This window comes from Mycetomoellerius zeteki, unplaced genomic scaffold (genome assembly GCF_001594055.1).
Source record: "Mycetomoellerius zeteki isolate Tzet28-1 unplaced genomic scaffold, Tzet1.0 scaffold174, whole genome shotgun sequence".
NCBI lineage: Eukaryota > Metazoa > Arthropoda > Insecta > Hymenoptera > Formicidae > Mycetomoellerius > Mycetomoellerius zeteki.
Window position 1 is genome coordinate 1845777 of NW_017256696.1, and position 18568 is coordinate 1864344.

The 18568-nt window shown below is 35.7% G+C and overlaps 2 protein-coding genes across 2 annotated transcripts in view; both read left to right on the forward strand.

Moving 5' to 3' along the window:
• The first annotated feature begins 1142 nt into the window (after positions 1–1142).
• Positions 1143–6598, forward strand: LOC108721462 (cilia- and flagella-associated protein 69). The gene is made up of 11 exons (XM_018446013.1): positions 1143–1461; positions 1888–2323; positions 2677–2917; positions 3158–3458; positions 3683–3861; positions 3932–4083; positions 4185–4389; positions 4653–4957; positions 5257–5471; positions 5568–5999; positions 6389–6598. Exons 1-11 carry the CDS (start codon positions 1222–1224, stop codon positions 6596–6598), a joined length of 2916 nt encoding a protein of 971 aa, XP_018301515.1. The 5' UTR covers positions 1143–1221.
• A 1247-nt stretch (positions 6599–7845) lies between these two features.
• l(1)G0289 (plexin domain containing lethal (1) G0289) overlaps positions 7846–18568 on the forward strand; it is a 32440-nt gene continuing 21717 nt past the window's right edge. Inside the window, exon 1 of the mRNA XM_018446191.1 lies at positions 7846–8812. Coding sequence (XP_018301693.1) covers positions 8683–8812 — 130 coding nt within the window. The 5' untranslated portion in view covers positions 7846–8682. The remainder of the gene's footprint in view (positions 8813–18568) is intronic.

Sequence of the window (18568 nt, forward strand, 5' to 3'; positions counted from 1 at the left end):
ATATCAAATGTCAATTTTGATCACGTGATCTATTTTGACGCTAAAAATGAGTGTCGAGCGTCAGCATGAAAAGGCACCATAATAGATTCTGATTTGTTTAATTTTACATACACAAAACAGATTTTACTCAAACAGAATTTTTAAACATATAATTTAAATATTCAATATTTAAAATCGTTAATGAAACTGTAAGAAATTAAAAAATTAAAGGAAAATAATATTTAATAAAATTTTTATGTCAATTTGATCAGAAAAGCTAAGAATAAAATATGTATCTGTAATTCTTTTTTAACATCCTATATCAAGTGAATTCTATTATTTGTATGTGTATGTATGTGTGTGAAGACACCTGCCGTTTACGGTTAAATTTTTCAACGTGTTGTGGAGACGTGAAAAAAGTTTTGCAATTTAATTACTGTACAAATACTGATTAACAACAAGTATCGATTTACAAGGATGTTTTCATATACATGTTTCCGTATTTCTTGGACGATTTGGATGATGGATTACACAATCATAAGAGAATATGTTTGAATAGCATAATTTGAAGGAGAAAGGAAAGGCTCGTCTCATCCACTTGTGAGTTGGCGTGTTAGCGTCCAGGGAGCGCCAGTTAGTGGATTATTATCTTTACCTACACCGCTTCCTTTGTGCAAACAATATTTATATATAATACTTATATTTTACATAAAATTCTGTAGATAAGAGTTTTTGTTACTTTTAGAGACGTTATTTTTTCATTAATTTATCTCGTCACGCCTATTTAACACAATTTATATACATTTAAATAAAATAATTAATGAGACATAAAAAATATTCTTTCGCTGTTTTATTTCATCTCTATAAAATGTAACCCTCTGAAATTTCAATAAATCTGATTAATGTAATTATTACTATATGTGATTACAGTTTTAATGCGAATATCGCTTCTCATTAATCGTCAAACACGTGTTACCGGTTTGCGTGAATCTTTCTTTTGGTGCTTTTCTCATCTCATCGAGCTGTCTTAATTTATCGGTATAATATAATAATGTATCATACGGACGAACCTGACAACTTTGCAATCATCGGCTGCATTCAACAGAAAAAGTATATCGTGAGCGAAACAAGATACAATCGATTTGCAACGCGAAGTTAATTTATTATCAATGATTAATGTTCAAGCAAGACCGATGATTGCTATGTAATTTGTATGACCATTTTTTCCTTGATTAAGCACGAATGGAACGGAAACGGCAAGATCATCGTTTTGCCACCAAGAAGTCGGTCTGTCCGAAATACGTGAATTGTGATTGTCCCTCATTATATTTGAACGATGCAGAAAAATGCCGCCGAATAGATGTGGATTATACTGTAGAGAAATTGCGACAACTCGTGTCGGATTCTGTCACCAACGATCATGTCGAGCGGATATCACGACTTTTATATGATTACTTGCGTGAAATCGGCAACGATGGTTACGTATCCTTTAATCTACACGTACTAAAAATAAGAATCTCTTTGAGAATTATTAAAACCTGCTAATGTTTATCTGACAAAATAGAAAATGTTACACTTGCTTTTAAAAAATTGTAATTTAGGAACGTAAAATTTACATTAGTTGTTTTTTATTGCACTATGTGTACTAGTTCAGAAAGTGCAGCAATAAAAAATAGACCTCTTAATTTTCGAGGATAATTAATTAATAAAAATTAATAAAAATCTTTAAGGCCTGAAACAATATCGTTTGTAACGAAAGTATTATTTAAGAATTAATAAAAATTTATTGAAAATTAATTTCTTATACTTTGTTATATCTATTTTGTTTTCACTTGCACAAAGTGCTCCAGTTCACTCGACGTTTTCTAATCGTTTCTAAGTGTGTTTTCTTAAAGACACCTTTCACAGCCAGTCAAACACCTGCCGTCTATAATGAAGATATTAGAATTTCTAGCCTGGAACAGCAGAGAAGCTAACGACTATCGAGAGCATTTGGATAGGATGTTGCAGTTATGCAGTCAACCACCTTTGCTGAAACAAGCTTCCGAGAGTCTCATTAGTTCTGTCGTAATAGAGCACTATTTTACGTTTCTCGGTTATCTCCTAACAATCTTGCCCAATGAAGAAGATGTCCAACAGATCCACGAGGCTCTTGATTGTTTATTAATTAGGCAGACGAAACCGATGAACGTTGCGGCAGTAAAATTAGATTTTCGTCGTCGAGCTATGGAGAATTCTAGATTGCCAATTATCATCATCGAACTGTTGGAGGCTGCTATGCCAAAGATATATCCGAAGATCTTGGAATTGACTTATATGGTCGCCTCGATCTCAAATCAATGTTGTGAGTAACCATGAATCGAGATATTTTATATATTGTTTAAATTATTAGAAAAACATTGCTCTTCTTAATTTAATTTAAATTTAAATTTTTCTTAAATATTTCTTAAACATTTTGAGCAGAAAGAATATTTTTTAAAGAATATATTTCGAGTTTCTTAAAGGCAAAAAGTTTCAAAAGAAATTTAGCAGAACACTATACCGAATGCTTACATTAAACGTATATTTTATTCAAATATTATTCCAAGGAATAACACGCATGCCGGGATATTAAAGCAAAGATGGTTTTTGGAAAGAATGCCTCTGGCGTCTCTCGTTTTATGTACATAGACTATAACTTTACGTTTACGAATAAAGGTCACAGAATGCTGCAGGCCGGGATACTGAACACGCTATTAACCAGGATGGACCTTCCTTATGCGACGCAACTTCGCTGCACCATACCGCTGGACATACCTCTTGAGGGAGAGGAATATCCGTGGAACATCATGCTCTTGATAATGAAACTCTTGTGGAGCCTCATGAGATCGGTGTTATCTTCGAAAACGCTACCAGAACACCTGAAGGACCTCCCATCGCCTAAACAATGCGCCATGTGGTATCATTTATTGATAACCTTAATCGATTAGCAATTAAAAATTTAAAGACAATATAATAGAAAAATAACCATAGAATAAATTTTATTCAGTTTTATTATATAGACACATTATTCTTTTTTTTAAATTTATAAAATATTATTCTTTTACTCCGATTTTATTTATGTATTTATTATTATAGCTTCCTCTTTAATAAAAATGAGCTATCAAACATAAAGTATATGATTTCTGACGCAGTACAGGGGCTTAAGGTATTCCTTCAAGCGACAGATACTTCGCGGTCAATACTGCGCCGCCAATTTGAGGATTAGGAACGACATCGCCGCATTGATCCTCGCTGGAATCGTGGCTTTACCATCATGGGATCTTGTCAGTAGTGGCATCGCGGGAGATATCGTCAATCTTTTATCTGCAATTGAATCTGGCACGACTAAAATATGGACGGAAAATGTTAAGTTCTCCGACAGTGATGAGAATCTCTTCTTCAAAAAAACCCTGCTGATGATCATCGCTTGTCTCGCCGATATCGACGTTTACGTCTTCGTAAATTATTCGCATCAATTTTATTTAAAAAATTTTAAACAATATTATAATAAAAGAAAAATTCAGAAAAAATGTAAAAGATGTTTTGAACTTGTTATTTTTTAAATATGATTTTTCTAGGATTAAAGATTCAATCAAAACATACTTATTTTAACAAAAACGTATGTTACTTTTAAATTTTAAGAAACATATATTGACAGATAATTGACTTTTTAATTTTTTAGGTGATGGACAAAGAGATGATTATGCCAGTTCTTCTCCGGATCATTAAATTCTGCATGAGCAATAAAAAAGATAAAAGATCTTCTCCGTCGCTAATTCTTTTGGAGCGTGCAATGTATATCTTATCACTGTTAGCTCCACGAATGGAAACGGAATTTGTGAAGAGCAGAGGCACTTTTATGTAAAAGAAACATAAAAAATTAATCGGATTTTAATTTAGAGCCAGATGAAATAAATTTTAATACTCATAGATTATTGGTGATGCTTAAGCAAATTTTGAATGTGGAATTCGACGAGTATCTTGCGATGATTTTTACGAGATCTGTTTGCTCGATAATTCTACAGGACAATGTTCTTCTCGTGGAAGATTTTCAAAAACACGGAATGATACCGTTATTAATTAGTAAGAGATATAAATTATTTCATAGACAAATATAAAAATTGATGTAATTTTTTTACAATGATCTTTGAATTCTTGATAAATATTATTTTTTTTAATTTCAGAATTATTCAGTAATATAATGAATTTAGATAAGCTTACGATGAGGAGGCAACGAATTCTAACATTGCTACTGATCTCTCTAGAAGGGCTTACGAAAAAACAAATGTCTGTTCAACAGATGTGCGAACGACGAAGCGTCGAGCTTATTTTAGAAATATTCGCAATGTGTCTACATCAAAGAAAGGAGGATTTTCAAGTAGATCAGCGGTAATATTGCTGTTAAACAAATACAATTCACATAAATATTACTTTGACAGTTTTTATTGTAATTTTCTATATTAATTTAATTAATTTGTTATGTTAATTAATAAATTGTATTATCAAATTACTAGTCAATGATTATAAATATTAAGGCTATTGTAAAATTTAAAAAACGTACGTACTGAATTTAGAAAAAAATTACGTATTGAAATGAAAAATAGAAGTAAATGTGTTATAAATAAACTTTTTTATCTCTCTTTTTTCGACAGACTGTTGTTAGCAATAGGCGCTTACGTTTGGAAATGCATAGTGCGATGTCCTGAGAATCTTCAAATTTTCTTGAACGGCGGTGGATTATATTCTATGTTGGACATCATTGAAGTCGCGAGCTATCCTGTAAGGTGTTTGTATCTCGGTGCACTAACTGATATGTGCGATAGCACCTTTTGCGGACCATGTCTCTGCACCTGGAGAGGTGCTGATAAGAAGACAGGTCTGATGTCTTTGTTCATGAGTATTTGGCGAGAAGAGGAAGACAGGATTGGCATCAAAAGACGCACCGACGGTTCCATAGGTACAATCTCGCGAATTAAAACGTCGAGCTTTATATACGAAGACATTTTTTTTTACAGAAAATCTACTTTAATTTAACATTGCTTAAATTCTTTAAAATCACTTAAAATTAATTAAAACTCTGGACGTAAAAATACGGAATATTTTCGATAATTGGGAAAACAGAGAAGCTCTCTTTATTTAAGAAATATATCTATCTAAACATTTTTTAATTATTTATGTAAATTAAGGATTAAATTTAAACAAAAAGTTAAACAAATTTTTTTAATTATACGTAATTAAATTTGTTTGTAATTTCAGATCCTGAATTTCCTCAGATGGGCACTAAGCAGTGGATAGATACTTATCGTTTTGAGCTTACGGAAGACGCTAGTCCCACTATAACCGACATGATTGGATCGGTGCGATCGAAAATCTTCAGTATTTTGAAAATAATCGAGAGAGACGGCGACAAATACGAAATCGCTAGGAAGCATTATAAGATTCTACTTGACGAATTGCCAACGAAAGATCACGTAAGATACATTATCCTTGATCAGACCATTTGCTCCAACATAGTAATATCAAATTTTTTACATCAGAATGAATAACTGTGTTCGGATTTTTTTTAGATAACACTATGTTGCGCCGACATGTATCTACGACTGAAGCTCGGTCAGATGTGGACGGAGCTTAGCAGATACTTGGAGCAGACCGGCGTCACACCATTGAGTGTGGACGCGCATCTGATCGCCCACATGGTGCAGTGGCACCGTTCGTGGGGCATTTCAATCGAGGACCGTCAGAGAAAGTTGATTGCAATGGCCAAGAGAACAGACGAAATCTTAGAGAAAGACGAACTCGCGAGGATACGCGATTCCAAGTTGGCGCCGACCCTGGAAGCGTTGGACGATGTAGATCGCATCCGTCGTACGACCGACAGATCGTACATGTTACGGAAGAAAAATCGACAGAGGCAACAAGTGTGCGCGACCCTGTCATTCCCACGCGATGCTGACATCAAGCAATGCCATCGAACGTTTTCGGATAAAACGAACGTCACGGTAAAATCAGGAGATTTAAAGAATAAGAGAGAGAAAGAGAACTTCTCTAATTTGGATTTTTGTTTTAATTTGAATGGCATTTTAATCTTATTATTTCTAACTCGAACGTTTTGGCTTCATTTGAGCCGTCATGACGAAAAAGATAAAACATGAGAGATCATGTATTTAATATTGTAAGTTATGTAATTAGTTGGACTTAATCCGCTAAATATTATATTTTTTAATTAACTGCACATTTCTTATCGCGCCGACTCCAATTTTTTTTAGTACTTTATTTTAATTATCGGGAATCTCTTTATATTTTATTTTTATTTTAAGGCTATAGGTGCTCTTTCATATTTTAATTTTATAAGTTTCTAAATTTTTAAAAGAATTTATAATTTTTTCAGGCAATTTTTGGACAACATCACTTGATTGACACTTCGTATTTAAAGGATTCTCGGAGCGATTTTATGGAGATATCTCCAATATCATCAGTATCACCTCCCAATTCACCTCACAAAGAAGTTCTTTCTTCGCTTGAAGTTGCTTCCACGAGTTCCTTGTTCCACGAACGCCGGTTCACAGACAATTACATGATTGAAAGTCTCAATCGATAACACAGGTCTACAAAAAAGGGGGTCTTGGATGTTGTCGGGAAGCTGTGGGTCATTTCCGAAGTAATTTTCTGCGTAGAATCCGAATCTGAAACCAGAATTGGCCCATCACGTCAGGATTTTGAGATATTAGGGGATATATACTCGAAAAATGCGTTTTTATGCTACTTTAGAGGTTATGTACAGGACGCAACCAATTTTTTGGGTCTTTTGTGCTATTTGCATCATTTAGTAATATTCTTACCCTTCAAAATGAGATATTGATCAACTACCTACGATTTTTTTTCGCCAAGTTACGGGCATTTTAACCCACTTGCGTAACCGTTTTTCCCGTCTTTTTCGTTCCTGTTCTTAACAAACGTGAAACGACCACAAATATAACAAAAACTGTTAGGATCATTTAAACACTTACGCGGGGCCATTGTTAAGACAGCAAACAGTCACAATTGTGACTGTTTATATATTAGGACCTTGAATAACGGACAGCGCGTCTTGTGCGCTGCGGCTCTGAGTGCAAGGCGTCTACCAACTTTAAACAAATCATTAGTTTTAAACTTATTAATGCAATGAAAATGAAACTTTCCAGAACATTTGTTCATATCCGAATGAACAACTTTCTCGCTGAAAGTTTTAGGATGCTCGAAATTCGCTCGATAAACGAAGCACCTGAATGCATAAAAAAGGATATTTTGCAGGTGTGTATAAAAAAAATAATAAGTTGTTTGTTTATTGACAAATATCGGTTTTTCTTTCTTCACTAGACGTGGAAAACTAGCGCGTTGCTTCTTACGTCATCAAATAATAATTTAATAAATATATAAGGTTAATATATGAAAAAATCATTTGCAATAAAATATCTTCCTCTTGTAATGAGCTGGTATTATCTTGCTTCGATACAATAGTTGTCTTTCTTATCGACAAGAAAATTTCATGGCGCGTTACTTTCCGAAAAGATAATTTTTTATTTGACAGGAATTGATTCAAGTCTACACGCGTTTATAAATATGATATATCGAGAGCTTAAAAGAAAAAAATTTATCTTATCTCATTAATATTTAACCCATTGTTAATATATAACTTTTATTTTTGCAATTACGGCTTTGTCATTTCAATTAATTTTTAATTAATTCAATTTCTTCATTGTTTCTAAGAACGATCTTCTATAGATATCGCAATCATCATTCAACGGTGCGGAGTTGAAACGAGTCGAGTGTATGAATTTTGCGCGAGTTCTGGCGCAAAATTCATTATCTGGCATGTAAGCGCGTTTACTTAGATGATCATCTAGATACTCTCGAGGTCGCTCCGGAGTGGGCGAGAGAGACTGGCGAGCGCGGCGAGTGACTAGTGAGAGCGAGCATGCCGTTCGCGTCGTAAGCGAGTGCTGTCGCTGCCGCCGCCGCCGTCGTCGTCGTCGTGGTTCGTCGTCGGATGGTACCGGTTTGAAGAGCGAGTCGCGCTTCAGGACCAGCTTTTCGCGTTCGAGTAGACTCTCGCTCGGTCTCGTCAGTGTATCGCGTAACTCTTAGGAAATCGCTTTTGGCGCTCGGCCCGTTTCGTTCGACAGCGCGCGTTCTCGCGCGGGCAAAATTTACGTGGAGCGGTAAGGAGGATCTCGAAGGAGACGCGCTTTTTCCGCCGGTGCACTCCACCGATTCCGTTCCGGAACATCCTCTTCTTCCCGCGAGAACCGCTTACTCGTTCGCGCGGCGGCGCAATCAACTCCTCTCCCTCCGCTCTCCCGTTTTCTTCTCTCGCTCTCTCTCTCTCTCTCTCTTTACCGCGAGATCCGAGTCCACCCTTTGATCCCCTGTCTTTCCTCACCATCCGGTTCTCCCTTCGCCACCCGCACCTTTGTGCGTCTCTCCGTCCCTCGTTCCATCCTTCCACGTTCTTCCGCCGCCGCCGCCGTAATAGTGTCCGCGCGCGCGCGCGTTCACCGTTTTTCCGTCGCGCTCCGCTTCGTACTCGCTTCGTCTGCGAGTGTGCTATCGAGGGAACTCACGCCGCACACGTTGATATAACTACCGTAAAGTGGAAAGACGAGACGGATTAGAAACCTTCGTCGTGTCAAAGTTGACGCAATTATGGCGCATAAGGAGGAACGATGGTGCTACTTTGAAGGTGCAAACGGACGTCGAAGGTCGACGTGGATCTCCCTGCTGTTAGTTGTTCTGTGCGCTCTTCTGGCTGGATCCTTGGCGGTCGCCGAGCACGGTGAGTGTCGTGTGTGTTGTGTATGTATGTGTGTATGTGTGCGCGCGCGCGTGTATACAAATGTCATTTACATATTTGTGTATATATGCGCCGCGGCGAGCGCGCACACGGGTGCCTTTCGATAACCTGTTGCGTATCACGGAGGATTCTTTTCGGAACGAGCTGGGAAGGCTCGAGCGAGACGGCGCGAGCAGCGACCGTCGCGCTCGCAGAAGGAAGAGAAACGGTGCGACGGAGCGAATAAGAGAGAACAGCTAACGTTTAAAACACCGTACATCTTTTTTTTTCTTTTTCGAAACGACCGCCTAAAGTTGTATACTGTAAAGAAACGTTTATCCTTGTAAAAGGAAATAAAGTGAAATGTCAGATAATAAAGAATTATCACAGATGACGCAGACGTTTGGGGGTTATAAGACAGGTATAGAGTGAGAAAGGAGGAAAAGGAGGTAGACAGAAAGAGAGGGAGGAGGGGACAGAGAGAAATAGAGAGGGACAATGAGAGAAAGAAAGGGAGAGAAAAAATCCGGTCGGGGAAATCCCACGTCTGGGATCCAAGTCTAGACCTTTTTTGACGCCGCTCCCTACAGTGATCCCCGCGACGGTTCGTTGCGATCGTCCTCGCGTTGCATCTGACGCCACTCGGCGTTGCACCGCACCGATGCAACGGGATCGGGAAGACGGGAACGCGTGCGCTTGTCGTCGGAATAAGGTCGCGCTCTCTCGCGCGTTCGCGCTCACGGCCAAAGACACCGTGCGATTGTTCGTAAGAACGAGATTGGTCGCGAGTATATTTTACAGAATAATTAGAAAATTCCGTAATTAGCACGATGCGAAATAAATGAAGGAATAAATGCGAGATCTTCGCCGCAGTAAACGACTCGGTCGATCATAATGGGCTTTCTACCATAAGCTAAGTTTTAAATCTTAAATCATAAGACATTAACCAATCACAGTCGAATGTGAGAAGAATAATCGATTATGGTTGGTCGATTTCTTGAGACTTAAAGTTTAAGTAACGACTTATTGTAGAAAGCTTATAAAGGACCGTTTACAACGGAAGTAATAAGTGGTGTTGTAAGTTGTAAGCTAAAAGAAATTGACCAATCATAGTCGAATGTAAGGGAAACGATCGATTTATGATTGGTTAGTTTCTTACATTTTCTTACTGCTTATTATACAATATTATTCCAATTGTAGACAGGACTTAAAAGACATAAGGCACAATATCACAATACATAAGCACATATTTCAAAATATTGCTTACTTGTTTAAGTTTTTTTTTATATGTCGTACACTGAAAAAAAATATCAATTTTAATAAATATATTATTATAAATTTTTTTTAATAAATATAATATCTTTTTTTCAGTGCAGTTTTTAAGAATTACGTATCATCGTGAACAAACATGTGCAAATGTCTTTTCCTGTTGTATATAACTATTTTGTCGTGTCACTTATCACGCCGTTACTCCGAGCTCTTTGATTTATTAAGCTATTTTTCCACTGAAAGCGTCACGCGATAATTATTACTGTCGCCATAATTATTCATCGCTAGAATACGTTGTTCGTTTGTCGGTTCGTTTGTAAATACCATTATGCTATATGAATGATATATCTTCTTATCGTCCCCGTTAAGATTACTACTAGCTGTTGTAAATTTTCTGAAAAGAGCGAAAAGAGAAAAGGAATTTTCGCACGTGACAATTTTGTGACCTCTTTCATTCTGACTGTCGTCGCTGGGGATAACGGTATGAAGAATTCACGAATGACTGCTTGCAGGGTTATCTCGGGGTTACCCTTCGCATACCGTTGACGCGCCTTGATTTCGCGATTGCGAAACCGCTTGCCACTTGCTCGGGGCCGTCGCTCGGTGTGTGCTCCTTTATTCGCCGCGTATACCTTCAACAGAGGGAATTGCGACTGACATCGGAATTGGCTGAGCATTGGCTACGTTGCCAGAATCGTTGATATCACCAGAACGTCGAGGAATGTCAAAACTGTTGTTACAGTTGTTGACATCGCGTGTTACAGGCACGTTACGCTTTCGCAAATCAGTGATTTTATTCCAAGTGATTCTTGGATTGTATGAAGTAAAACTGTTATTAAAGATGATAAAATACTTGGATTGTTAAGCTTGCGTAATGAATATTATAGAATGACTTTTCTTTTCTTTTTAATCGCGGAATTCCTAAATTAAATTGCTAGGGGGTTGATCAGAAATAAATTATTTTTCTCATTAACGAGAATCTCTTTTACAACTTTTTAATAAAATTCTTCCTTCAAATTTTTAACAGAAATTTTCTACAGAAACTTCAAAAGAGCTTTGTGCAATTATGCAATATTACCATTGCTGCTTCCGGAACTTAAGGCATCTTTTGTCTTACAGTTAGAGAATCAATAACAAAAATACTTTATAATGCGTGAATAGCAGTGAACTTTGTTCCGCAAGTATTGTTGTACAATGCAACAAGCGGCTGCATCTATAATGCAAACGCGGGCGGAGTATTTTGCGAAAATCGATAGATAAGCTTGTAACGCGATACGATGCTTTCATGTCATATCGGTTGGAGTTACATTTGAAAAAAGTAACACCGCAAGAATCACATTTATATTAAAGTATCACTCTTATAACGAGTCCAATTTTCGAATTCGTGACAAATGCGTTTAGGATTCTTTGTATATATATATATATATATATTCGTTAATATATTTAAAAAAATTATAATTTGTTCCAAAAGTGTGAAATTTAATTTTTAATTTAATTTTTTAAATTAATATTAAACTTTAATTTGTGCGATACGACCATACAAATTAAATCGAGATAACGAAGACAATCAGAGCGGTATTCTAGAAAAATATCGCATGCATGACAATGTACGAAAATATTATTTTATATGTTACGTATGTTATAGATTCCTCTAAAATTTTTGTATGCAATATTTTTCAAAATTAAAACCTCTAGCATTTCGAGTGCATAGACAAAGATAAAAAGAAGAAAAATAAATAAAGATAAAACGCAAATCCGTCCTTGTGAGACTCGACCCATTGATGATTAATAATTCAAAAGAATGTACATATATGTGCTCCTCAGTTATCTTTTTTACACACGCTGTCGTGCCACATTATCTGATAGCTTATCGATCTCGATTATCGCTGATTAGTCGCGATAGACCTCGTATCCGCGTTTTGGGAGGGAAATATCAGTAATAAATAAAGCAATGCGAATACATTTAGATAAGCGTCCGTGACCTCAGAATTTGCACAATCCAAGGTCATGTGCGTGCAATGTACATGTGTGTTTAGATAACACATTTGACATAATAACGTCGTGTTGTCAATATTATATCACTTTAACCACGATTATTGTATTATTATAGATTATTATAGATGTATTTAGAATTCATTAAAGAATTGATCAATAATTGATATCTTATGTTTCATTTGTTTTGTGAGTACTAAAGTTTGTATCTGCGTCGGTGATTCGATTCGTCGCGATCGAGGTCTTTTATAATTCGCAAAATCGATTTCGACTAACATGCGTCCCATTTATGAGTCTTTCGAGTATAAACGAATCGTTGGAGCCGGTTTACGGCGGGAAGTAGTAAACGATGATACGGATAGATGCGATACGCCTAGAAAACTCTAATTTAACATGTGCAAAAAATAATCGCGCGAATTGTGGTGGGACACAACGTGATACCATTCATGACGTTTGCCTTGGTAACATTTAATTCACTCTATGAGTGCGAAACGCCTCGTTCAGCTGAGCGCGTAATTAGATCTCGCGTAATTCCACGGCGGCGAATGCAATTTTAAAGTGCGCCATGGCACTTTAATCTCGTCGATGAAAACGCTTGGCCACGAAAGACGGGCGTTTATCTTGCAGCTACTAAATTATGTTAAAAACGAGTTAGCCACAAGTAGCAGTTTCTTTTTAGCTGGTTCAATTTAAAATGTAAAATCATGGCATACATAATTTATCTTTTTAAATTTTGCGAATGTAATTATTTCCGTGTTCAATTATAACGTTGTTACCATATTCGTATCATTTCACATATAATTTGGAATTTATAATATGTCTACGCGCGCGAAACGCATACGGCGTCTCAAATTTATGAAAAAAAAAAACTATAATTTACATTCTCAAAATCAGAATCATTATTTTTTTAGATAAAAGATACGTTTCTAGGATAGATTTATCAGATCATTACAAATCTGGGTTTTCAATCTAGATAAATTCCATAAAGAATTTCCATAAGAAATGGTTGATGATTAATCAAGTGTAAAAATTGTTCTTCTCTCATGGAGAGAACTCTCTCTTCAGAGCTGAAACGATCAATCTTCGCGTGAAGACAAAGATACGTTTTTTCGTTTTTTAGTCGTTCAAAAATGTGAAATTCTGGAATAGACTTTCACGACACCCGATAGCCTCATAAAGCGAGCGCGGAAACGCTCTCCACGAAGTGTAGAAATTTGTCCTCGTAACACTTGGCTCGTTCGCATACATAATCTCGCTTTTTCCAATACAACGCGTCCACGAGAAATTAAATAATACGACGTAAATGACACGTTTGCTATATTGAGGTTTCGATTCTCAACGAGGAGGAAGGAAAGCTGATAAACGAAATTACGAAAATTGCAATTATTTTGGTTTCCAGCAATTTTGTGGTATTTCTGTCTACTTTCTGTTTATATTACGTATATGATGCAATCACAGGTGTCTTATTAGATTCTTCTAGATTTCACTTAATTGCATAGTCCGACAATCACAGGTTTTTCTAATTGTCTATGCATATAAATTACGAAATTATTATTTGCATACACTCTCGCCGGTGATATAAGCAATTAAATTGCGCATGTCTAAATAGATACTAAAGAAAAATTGTAGAGATGTACGCAGATATGACTCATAAAAATTTTAGAAATAAAATTTGCAAATAATTGAGCGTTACTTGATTTCTCAACAATGCAATTAATATTTATAATTAAAATATAGGTATTAAGACATTTAATATTAAAAACAAAAGAATTGTGGAAATAGATCTTCAATCAAATTTCTGTTAATATGTGTAACATTAATACATCTTTCAAATAAAAGAATCTCGAACTCTCTTTGAAAATCAAGCACGATAGAAAACTTTCTGGAAAGTATTCTGTCGAGTACTTTGTTATCTTGATATAAGATTATTCCAAACATTCTTGGAGATAAATAAAATTATTATAAAAGCGATTCTCTTCAAATGATAAATTTAAAAAATCTGATAAAGTTAAAATATCTGATAAATTTAAAAAAATTAAAAAAAAGACTCAATTTTTTTGTGCCGTTAGAAATTCCGATGTAGAATGTGAAAATTTCTGTATTTCATTACATTGTAATATGTTATCGCTTTCAGACAAAATTCTTGTCTATGTTTCCTTTCGATACATTTTTTTCCGAAAAATTAGGAGAGATGGCAGAAACCGCACGATGCGAGTTGCTTCTATTCACTTCACTGGCGATTCGTAGCGAACGAATGGACAGACGGGATGGACGAACGTGCGTCGATGGGTCATCCATGAGTCACGGCTTTTGTCATATTTCCATCGACGTAGAAAGTTCAACGCACTCTCCTCGACCACTACTCGCCGTTACACCTTTCGTACAATTGTGACTTCGAATCGTTCTATTTTAACTAACACAGCGCGTTCCGCCGGACTTACACTCGCGGTGACCTCGTTCGTCCCATAGAAGACGCGTTTGTAAACCGAGGAAGTCAGTGTCCCCGTCGAAATCGATAGTTGGTGATAATGTTCATTGTTCAAGAGAAAATGTAATTCGCAGAAACATAGAGAAGAAAGAGGCATTTTTAGGTCATGAATCTCTTACACTCTAAATTTCTTGCAGTGAAATCTCATTCCGAGAGAGTAAAAATAGTTCACTTCTTGAAAATTTACTCTAAAAAAAGTGAAAATTGTCACTCTTTTTAAAAAAGTAATGGGTGGTATTGTATTTTCACTTTCTTGGAGTGAGATTTCACTGCAAAAAATTTAGAGTATTAATAATCTAATTTTAAGTTTATGAATAGTAGTTTATATCATTAATTTTCTTAATTTATTCTATGGTTACAAAAAATGTAAATATAAATTGAAAATCTCTGCGTGATAAGGAAATCGTATGTCCGTAACACACAAGATGTATATTTACGTAGTATTCATAGCTTAATATAATTCCGTATAATTCCTTGTACCTTGACCTTATATAGCACATCTGCATATCTCTCACTTGCGTAACGATACACGATATACGTATAAGTACGCAGAAAATATCCCGAAAGAATCATCTTGATTGAGAGACAAACTCTTTTAGATATGATTGATTCTCGCTAATGTTTCTAGAATAATCTAAAAAGATCAATTTTTGGCTTATCATGACACTGCCAATTGTAGTAGTGCGAAATTAAACTGATGGTTTCGTCCATATCAAACAAAACCAACAATTAGACTGCAAAGCACGTTCGTATATGTCATATAATTTTCTGCTTATCATTGCTCTAGATATTAGTTTCACTTAGAAATGTTTCGTTATTTAAAGCGTACTTTAGACGTTACAATTTTCTCACGTCAGAATTCGCGATAGAATTTCATTTTATCATATACTTCTATTTTTATTACACTTCTGCACTTTGTTATATTTATAAATATATGTATATATTTTATAACTTTATTCATGTCACGTTTCAATTCTTCAAATATTTTATACGCGAGATGTGAAAAAAAATGGAATTTTGTTAACAATAGAATTTGTTAAAAATACATCTAAAATAGATTAAAAAAAAACAATAAATACCGTTTTTTAAACCTGTAAAAAACATTACACGTTTTTGAATGCAACGTTCCTGTCGCCAGTCTGGCATATGTCGATAGTGCGTTAAATTCTTTTATTACACGCGCTTTTATGGGCGACTGTTGGTGCATGCATATTGCACACCATACTCGCTCGCTGACGAAGATGCGTACGCGCGCCCGCACGTATCCGGTTTCGGTAACATATATCGCCAATACGTCGCTCGATACGTGGCATAATCCCTACGTATATGCCTGTAGCGATCGAAGCGTGACAAATATAGCGTTTTTCAAATAGCTTTGTAAAATTAAAACGCGTCATTAAAATAATACCGTTCACGCATCATTACCTACGTCTGTAGGGTAACTGCATAATTAAGAAGAACATTTGGGACGTCTCATACAGGATGTTTATATCTGCATGAAATTTGCCGGCTGTATAATAGTATGGATATCTGTGACATAGTATCTCTAAACCGTTGTTCCTCAAATAAGTTTATATTCCGCTCATATCCTAATATATGTGCACATACGTACACATATGCTCGCGCGTGTCTAGATTAAAACCGGCGCTACACGTTGGTCTTATCATATGACTCCGCTTAATGAAAGATATTCTTAATACGCTTTGTGGAGCAATGTTACCTCTAACACAATACAAGTATCTTATACGTGATTAAAATGTAACGTAAATATAATTTTTAAAATCCTTCTATAAAGTATATATTCTTATTTCTTCTACTCAATCGAGTATCCACAAAAAAATTGGAAAGTTTGGAATTATAAATATTTTTATAGAAATCCGCTATAGATTTATATCATTTAAATTAAAGTTATACTTTTGTTTCAAATTTTGATGTAAAGGATCAATCGAAACAAGAGTATAATTTTGATCTGATGAAAATTTTTTAAAACTAACTTAAATTTAAAATTAGAATTAAAATAAACGAGGCAATTAATCTTTAAAAGACAGGGATTTATTTTTCAAATCTTACAGTTTTTCCTGAATAAGATTTATTATAATCCATCTTTTATTTATTTTTTGTCTCAAAATATGAATCTGTCAGCGCGCTACTGTAATCGTTTTCCCGTTCTGTAAAGATTAAATAATTTATATATATGTGGATTCAGAAAGACGGGTTACGTAATCGTACGTGATATATCCGCGATTGTAATTCGTTTCTAAAATTAACAAGAGCGATGAAAAGCGTCTGAAAGAGGATGTGTGTCGGGAGAAATTTCGCGCGCGGAGAGGAAAGGGCGCAACGCGCGGGCACACATAACCGGACACCCACGTGGCCCATTTTATACGGTCATTAAGTCGTCCGCCTTGTGCGAACGGTCCTACCGATTATGCTTGATTGGTCCGTGCCTCGCGCTTATACTCGCTATCCCATAATTATTAAATGGATGATTCCACGTCAAATTGAACAGTGAACATAGCCAAGTGTCTCTTTCAAAAATACATATAATATCGTGTAAATTTACACAAAATTTAAATTCTACATCGATGACGTTTTTCGTAAATATCAGTTTTTGTTGGTTTTTGCCATTTTTAATTGAATTTCAATTGTGATAAATAAATAAATGGAAATATAAAAATATTGAAATTATATAGACCAAAATGTTGGAATGTTCGAAATGTCTTCGCTCGAATTTTCTGAGATAGTTATCCCAGCTTGAGAGAACAGAGCTATTTCAAGAAGAGATTTTGGTGCGGATAAAGAATCAGCCCCGAAACACAATAGATGTAAGTCTTAAGTTTTATAAAACTGACCAATCATAGTCGATTATTCTTCTAGCATTCGACTGTGATTGATCAATTTCTTAATGCTTAAAGTCCATTCTACAATTGCGTAAGCGTAGTTGTAAGAATTAACCAATCACAGTCAAATATGAGGAGAACATTCGACTGTGACTATTCAATTCTTACAACTACGGCCACTTACAACTACGCTTACGCAATTGTAGAATGGGCTTAAGGTTTACTACACTTATTGCGTTTTGGAACTTATAAGGAGCTGTAATCGGACAGCAATTCGCGCGTCGCGCGCTGGAATAATGCAGGCACGGGCGCGAAATTGCGAGTTCGTTGCACTCGAGTCGAGCCAAGCCGATGAGCGCGAGCGCGTAAGATCATTGTCTTTACAAGTGCGTGCGCATGTACACGTGTGTACGCATGCACGCGTGCACGCGTCTCGTCTGGTCACGCGTAGGTGGTGACCATCGCGTGTGTCGTTTTACGCCGGAAGCCGATGCTGCTGCACGTATAATACCATAGGGACCTTCCGTCCCTTCACAAGGATATTCTCACCAACGATTTATCACTACTGCGTTTACGTTAAAGTGCTATAACGATTGTATTTGTATTAAAAATTGTATTTACATTAAAATATTGCAAGAATTTGCCGTATTTACCGTAAAATATTTTAGCTATGCTTCGGTGATATGTCACATTTTTGCGGCGAAATATTGTTATAATATTGTTCGATATTATCTTGCATTAAAATTTTGATATTTTATGCAAAATATTTCAAACAAAAAATATTATTATTAAATTTAAAACACAGTTAAATTTTCTAAAGTAGACAATATGAGAAATAGTTGTAAAATATAAAAATATAGGTTTTAAAAAGTGTCTTTTAATTATTGTGTTTAAAATTTTTTTATATTTTTATATAAAAAAATATTCTCTTTCTCTCATGGCACTTCAATGGAATTTCTCGAGGAGAAATGGACATAACGTGATGCTCACACGATTATGTAGTGCACGCTAATTAATACAGCAAGTTATTGGTGGGATAATAAATAATCCGACGGCTTCCTCGTTAATTATTACATTGGTATTTTTGTGACGTCTACAGCGAGGAGGACGATAAGTGGCTTTGGCGCCGCATGCGACTCGCGAAGTACATCTTCGTCGCGCAGACGAAGA